General features: G+C 41.5%; 1 protein-coding gene across 5 annotated transcripts in view; it reads right to left on the bottom strand.

The window, feature by feature from the left end:
* Positions 1-2213: 2213 nt before the first annotated feature.
* The window catches only part of LOC138056899 (forkhead box protein P1-like), a 21277-nt gene continuing 15990 nt past the window's right edge, over positions 2214-7500 (bottom strand). For 2 of the 5 annotated variants that reach the window (XM_068902834.1, XM_068902837.1), the window contains 3 exons: positions 7088-7369; positions 5149-5305; positions 2214-4301 (listed from right to left, as the gene is read on the bottom strand). In XM_068902834.1, the coding sequence (XP_068758935.1) occupies positions 4212-4301; positions 5149-5305; positions 7088-7369 (529 nt within the window). In that variant the 3' untranslated portion in view covers positions 2214-4211. Of the gene's footprint in view, positions 4302-5137; positions 5306-7087; positions 7370-7500 lie in introns of all 5 variants that reach the window. The other 3 variants (XM_068902836.1, XM_068902835.1, XM_068902838.1) reach the window with 3 other exon arrangements.

Raw genomic sequence — 7500 nt, 5'->3', positions numbered from 1 at the left:
ATTTGGTTCTTTGAATTTTAACCGGTACATTCACAATTCACTCTCCACATCATGAAGAGTAGCGTCAAAACCATATATCACTGTCACCCAGGCCCGGGTTCCTCAAACCATGGTTAGCGCTAAGCAGCGTTAAATACCAAGGAAACCCATAGGATTTGATATCTTTTAACCAACGCTTAGCGCTTGCAAGGCTTCGAGCAAACGGCCCCAGGTTGCAGTGTGAATTCTGACTTACGTAACAGGCCTCTTGTTCCGTTTTCGGCAAAGAACTCACTGTCACCTTTTCCATTGTTCATTGACGTCTCCTAGTCCTCGGGGCGAGACATAGCACTCACATCTACCAAAAGCTTTCTCTTGTACAGTTATCTATGCGTATAGAAGGTTTTCACGTGAGGTCATCGCGCCATGTTGGTGGACGAAAACAAGAGATCTCTCGTTAGCTCTTTTTGTTTGTCCACCAGAAGTCGTATATTTCTTTATTGTTATTGGTGTCTTTAAAGATTGGTTGAAAAAGTCCTATTCTGTTCCGTTCAAGGCCACATAAGCCCTTCAAAATACGGAATAGGCCGTCATGTTTTTTTTCCCAAACTGAGTTGAATTGAATTCCCGAAGGATCAGTTTGGCACGCGAAGATGGCAGTGCTGAAATCGTGGGTAAAATGCACGAGTATAGGATACCCCTGGGGAGCAGGGGTACCGATGTAACCTGGGACCGAGAACAACAACCGCACGCGAGCTGACGCACGGGATGCACGTGCCACGTGTAAAATTCCTCAACGCCATTAACAAAGTAAACACCGATGGCTCAGTTGGTTGAGAAACGGGCTATCATGCGGGAGGTCGCAGGTTCGAACTCCGGGCGGATCAACATTCAGGATCTTAAAATAACTGAGGAGAAAGTGCTGCGCCTCTGTAATTTCATATACAAATGGTTAGACTTTCAAGTCTTCTCGGACAAGAACTATAAACCGTAAGCGTAGGGGGTGGAGTCCCCGGTGTTGTGGCTGCCTGTTCTCTCCAGCAAAAAGTGACCGGCTTGGCGTGTTGTCCCTAAACAGGCTTATGATATTTGGGGTAACGTAAGCAGAAACAGCCTTGTCAGAAAGGGACTTTGCCGAATGCTGGAGCATGTAGATGTAGATATTGCCACCCCACGACGAGACAAAACTGCGGGAAGGAAACCAAAAGTGTACATTTCACTTGTCAGGAAAGCAGTCTCAGACTCCTAGAGTTTTAAAGTGCCCTAGACCCCAAAATATTTTTTTCGCTAAAATGAATCTTTGCACCTGTTCGAAACGCATCGCGGCCATTTTTTCATTTTTCTAACAAATCCTGCCATTGTCTAGGCTTGGAAAGTTGCAAAAATCCAAGCATCTTTTGTTCACGACCGAGTCAGAAAGGGAGTGGGTCTATTCCTGATTTGACGTCACAAACTGATTTACATTGCATTAACTCTTTGTAAACACGCATGCAAAGTAGATTGTGACGTCAAGTCAGGAATAGACCCACTCCCCTTTTGACTCGGTCGTGAACAAAAGATGCTTGGATTTTCGCAACTTTCGAAGTCTATAAAATGGCAGGATTTGTTAGAAAAGGGAAAAAATTGCCGCAATGCGTTTCGAACAGGTGCAAAGATTCACTTTTGCGAAAAAAATATTTTGGGGTTAGGGGCACTTTAAACGAAGCGCCTGTAATAGTCAAAAGATGCTTAACAATATAAGTGTGGCAGTGTCAAAATAATAAAAAGGAAAACACCTCACTTCCGTTTCCCGGTCGTGGCTAAAAAAACCGTTTTGCAAGCTCCCTTATTATCCAATGTAAGGCACCTCGCAACGGCCAAAAACGTCGCAAGTTACAGAAATCCCTGTAGGAAGGAGAATTAAGTCAGTCTACTTTCCGCAACGCTTCTTCTAACTTTTTCCCCCAACAATGCTATTGTAACCGTCTTGTTCTGGTGTACCTGTTCTGCAAATTGTGTAGCAACGGCGTATGGCATCACCCAATTAAAAATTGTGTGACCCAGTATGAATTGCAGAGTTAAGACTTCTATCGCAATAAAATCGCGAGAAAATTGTTGAGTATAACAGGAACTTTAGGGAAATGTAAAAAGGGTGTTTATCTTCAGATTTCAAACTACACATCAGAAATTTTCCCCGCTCTCCACACAAAAGCAAAATATCAGAAGACTCCACACAGAAAAGTGAAACGAAATTCTTTTAACTAGTTAATAATTAATTTTATTTCTCTTCAGGCTTAATACATATTGCGTTAAGCCGACACTTCCTAATTTGAAACATCATTTATCATTATCAATATTTCTTCGTCAAAATAATTATCGGCCTAAGTGCATCAACATTTTTACACAGGACTAAACAAATAAATCAATTAAATTATTAAACAACGACAACCTAACATCAATGAAATAGTTAAATAACGCCTTTTAGAAAGGCCTTATCTTTAAGATATTTTGATGACAATAACCCAGAAAAGGTGTTAGGACAACGAAATTTTATTTCGCTTTCAATCTTAAAGTCGCCGGAGACTTCCTTTGGCAAACTTACGTTAAGGACGTAAGGTTAAACGAGTATCTGAACTCAAACCGTCATTGAGACATGGTATCGGTTTGTTAAGTTAACCATTCCTTGTCCACTGCGGTTGAATACGAAGATGCGCTGTAAAAAGAGAGGTACTTTGGCCATAAGAGCATTCGTTGTTTGTCAACAAAAAATGAATAACAACATAGCTCTATAAAACTGAGTGCAAAAACAAAAAAAAAAAAAATCATCGTTTTTAGCAGAAGCTGTTATACTTTCCTGTTTCGAGTTTTTAGATCACTTCTCTGTACCCAAACGAAAATCTTTCACCAGTAACGTCTCCGTATAGAGGTTTTGCACGGCAGCCATGTTGCATGGCAGGAATAATAGATTCTTTTTCCTATGGGAACAAATGTTCTTTCTGCCACGCAACATGGCTGCCGTGGAAAACCTCTATTGCTGTGATTAATGCTTGAATCAAAAGCAACGACTCAATTAACAGCGCGCCTCAGTGTTTAAAATGAAACATTATTACGAGCCCGTGATGGCCGCCATGTTTTCTAAAACCGAAACAAAGGGCTATAGCTACACAAAAATAAATTTAAAATTCCCATAGGATTGATGTAGGAGACCACCGTCACATGCCGGCCACTCCTTTTTCCCTTGTGACACAGAAATGACCGTTGCGACGTTTGAGGCATGGGCACTAATAAACAAGATGATGAAAACGCGGAGTCAGTTTCATAGTGCCACGAGTCCAAATTTATGTTGCAACGAGAGAAAGTTTCATATTATTAGGACATTGGCACGACGTTACTTGAAGGTCGAAGGTTCTTGCTCGGGTACAGCAACCGGGGTGAAATCTCGCCCGTAGAAATCTCCGGGTGGAGAACGGGAGCGAATCACGCCCCTCTGACATGAAAAAAGACACTAAGCAAACTCGAGTGAAACTTTTGTTTCTGAAAAGCTAAATGCACAAAACCGAAGTATAAAAAAAGCCATGGAACACTTTCAATTGTCGCGAATAGTCTAATTAATCTAAAGCTCAGATAACCCGGAGAAGATAAGTTTTTAATACTAGCGCTCACAAGTGTCCTATTTAGAGATCAATTACGATTGTACTTGTTGAAGGGATTCAATGACACTAGAGACAAAACGAATACTTGACGGATTTAAGAATAAAGAACAATTGGAACAAGAATGGAAATAAATATAGAAAAAAAAAAGAATTTTAAGAAAGTCAAATTGTCCGGGCGAAGCATCAATTAAAAAAAGTCAAAACAAAAGCGACAGAAGCGACTTGGTGCATTAACAGCTGTTCCTGACTCTAATATATTACTAGCAAATGTAATCTCGTTCAACGAGTTCAATATATCCTTAATTTATTGGTTTAAAGTCATTTGAAGACTATATTTGACGACTTTGGACACGATAAAACACTTCTTCCTGAAAAATTATCATCTGCCGATCAATTTAGTTAAGGAAAAAAATGCGTTTCATCGGATCACTGACCGTCTTCCTAAAATCTACCTCTAGCCACGTTATCTCTTTCGATAGTATCTCAACTACAACGATTTCTTAGCTTCAACCACCTCACAGATAGTCTCTTTTACTGCGCGTTCTAACAATCATTACAACCATTTCATCTTCCTCTGAGTGGCTCGAAAATCTCGAGTTCTTACTGCGCAATCGCAACTTCTACCAGTCCTTCGATCCTTCTCCTCTCAGGATTCCTTCCCAGGCTATACTCGGTTATCAACTGCTCGGCCTATTAGGAGATTAAAAAAACGTGTATTAGCAATCTTAATCCTTTTGAAGCGAAAAGAACGAAAGAATTCATACCGGCCCTTCTCAAGACTAAAATAGTATGCGTATTAAAGCCATTTCAGGAACTCAGTTCCATTTCAATGCACTATACGTTCTCCGCATCTCGAGATACTAGGATTTCCTTCGGGTGGTGCGTACTAATTAAGGGATATTTTTGCGCGGTCTAAAACTATGCGGAGAAGGCAGAAATTAGCAAGTGCCCTTGGTATCCACAAGAAAATTGGGGGTATCCACGCATTTTTCAAAGATAATTAATCAACAATATTTGAAAAAAGCTTAAAAATGCAAAGCAATGTAGGGCGTTTTTTTCCAGATTGTTCAACTTTTCCCGCATATTCATAAACCGCGCAAAATTACCTCTGAATTAGTGCGCACTGTTCTTAAGAACAACACATATTGGGCTGCTTAGAAAGCACTATCAAACGCTCTTAAATCTTAGGGAAAAACCCCAGTAAAGGAAAAAAGGCCTTCATAAGAGTCAAACAGTCAAATGTTCGAAATTCTGGTTTCATTGTCTTTGCCTTTCCATGAAAGGACTTCATAGACTATGCAAGCGTTAGATCCGGTAAAACCACAACTAACAGGCAATTTGTGAGCGTGTCTAAGAAATAATTCTTCAAAATAGTAATTAGTTCCACTTTTCAAATGATTTTCTTCAAACAAAAGATTTGTTAAAAAGACTCTGTCATGAATTCCCAAATGGTCTATTTAGTCGCACGCATTGGTTCACTGATTCAATTGTGATTGGACGTCCATTGGCTGTGGTTATCATCTTACCGCTGCCTAACCTCATCTTCGCTCGCTGCAGTCTCCATCAGACCACTCCCGTTCATGAGGGAATGGTAATGACCTTCCTCTGAGTGGCTATCTCCGTTCAATGATACAATTGGTCCATCCTCCGGAGGCTCCAACTTGACCTGAACTTGCGATTGCGACAACTGGCTGCTACACCGAAAAAGATCAGAATCATCAATTTTAACCTTTTAAACCATACAAGGCAAAATTAGTGAATACAATGATTGGCTATGGGCCTTACTCGGACAGCGACCATATTGGCCATAGTTGAAATGTTTGGGAACGAGTTTAGTTAATTTTCCTTGTTAGAGGGGGGCTTTGTGCATACGTGGAATAATTGTCAAACATAAACCTCAGATGCACTGGCGTGACTACTTAGCGATGATGATAATCATTAACAATTATAGTATCCTTACCGAATTAAAGCGTTGTATCACGATGGAATCGAGATGAAAATCAACTAAACAATTTCTGTCAGGAGACCATCACTGGGAGTGTACAACTTTATTGTATCTGTGGAACGGCGTTTTTACAGACCAAGTTATTTTTAGCTTGATCTTCTCGCGAAACCAGACCTTTTCAGCAAATCACAAGTCTTGCATGGGAAATTATTACCCGCGGGATTGAGAAAGGTCACTCGTGCCTGCCAAATTTTATTCAAGAACTCGTCTAAAAATAGCTTGATCTGTGAAAATGCCGTTTCATAGACCCAGTATTGGAACTGTGGGCTTCTGTTTCTGTATAATGGTAATTATTAAATTTTCAAACTCGGATAATGCATTTCTCGTGCTCTGATTGGTTCACTTAATATCGGTTATCAGCTCATATACCTTAGTTTGACCTTATATTGTAAGTGATCGAGCTAAGCGTTGCCAAGCTAAAAGTTTTTTCGCCAGACAACGAAATTTTTCTCTGAAAAAAGCAAAATGTTTTTGTGATGAGGTTGCGTCTGTCTGACCACAAGGTCGTACGCAACATCGCATCTTTATCAAGTTTCTTCGATTTCGCTCGGATTTTCTCGCTTTTTTCGCTCGTATTTCGTATTTTCTAAACTTTTGGAGTTTGAGGATTAATCAAAACAATTATTGCATTCGCGCTTGTTGGATATGAGACTGGTTATAGCCAACTTGGCGCTACGCGCCTCGTTGGATATTTACCATCTCATATCCAACGCGCGTTCATGGAATAATTGTTAAATATCATCTACACCCAGAAAATCGAAATACACATCCCTTAATTAACAAAAATACTTAAAAGTGAAGCAGTTTTACGCGCGCTTAGTTTTACAGCTGATAACGTTCTTATAAAAGTAGACCTGGTCCGATTTATTCCTTCAGGTGATAGGACAGTTATTGTTCGCGAGTCGTCGTAAAAGAGGCTGAAGAGGGTGGTTTGAGTCGTTCATTTTACGCGTTAACTCCGTAAGTAGCTTTTCTCCGAGGAAAAAAACCAAAGAATCCGCGCACCGGTGGCTCAGTTGGTTGAGCATCGGGCTGTCATGCGGGAGGTTGCGGGTTCGAACCCCAAACGGGTCAACGCTCAGAAACTTAAAATAACTGAGGAGAAAGTGTTGCCTTTGTAATTTCATCTGCAAATGGTTAGACTTTCAAGTCTTCTCGGACATGGACTATAAACCATAGGCCCCGTCTCGCAAATATCTTCCATGTTCATAAGTTCCCTGTGGGACGTTAAAGAACCCACACACTATTCGAGAAGAGTAGGGGATGAAGTCCCCGGTGTTTTGGCTGTCCTGTTCTCTCCAGCAGAAGTGGCCGGCTTGGCGTGATGTCTCTAAAAAGGCTTGAGCTGTGTGAGGCCGCCTAAGCAGAAACAGCCATAAGTCAAAAAGTGACTTTGCCGAGTGCTGGAACACGTATGTGTAGATATAGATGGATTTCCCTATATCGGTTCTAGTACGGCTTAGACACTTACTTGATATCCTTCGAACAAAACTCCACCAATTTGGTGATTCCACCGACCCCTCCCTCCACTTCATCCCCGGTTCTTCGCTCCTTGCGCTTCCCAGGTGGTAACTCGTCTCCAGCTTCTTCGTCCGAGCCTCTCTTCCGGCATTCCTCCTGACCAGAGCCTTCGTCATCACTGACGTCATTGGAACTCGGGGCAGCGAGTGGGAGCAAATTGACTTGCGTGGGGAGTCCCCCTAAGGCGCCCTGCTGCAACAGGCGCTCCCGCTCTTGCCTAACTATTCTTCTGCTTAGAAAGAATAAAAACGTTGGAAGGTGAGATGAGAAACTGACAGCTTGTAGCTTGTGGAACCGTGTACGAAAGGAACCAATTTAAAAGCGAGCGCATCAACTTGGACCCTACCACCCGCATTCACACCC

The sequence above is a fragment of the Montipora capricornis genome, chromosome 7, assembly GCF_036669925.1.
Source record: "Montipora capricornis isolate CH-2021 chromosome 7, ASM3666992v2, whole genome shotgun sequence".
NCBI classification, from domain to species: Eukaryota; Metazoa; Cnidaria; class Anthozoa; order Scleractinia; family Acroporidae; genus Montipora; species Montipora capricornis.
Note: the sequence above shows the minus strand (reverse complement) of the source record. Positions and strands in the feature narration are given on the sequence as shown.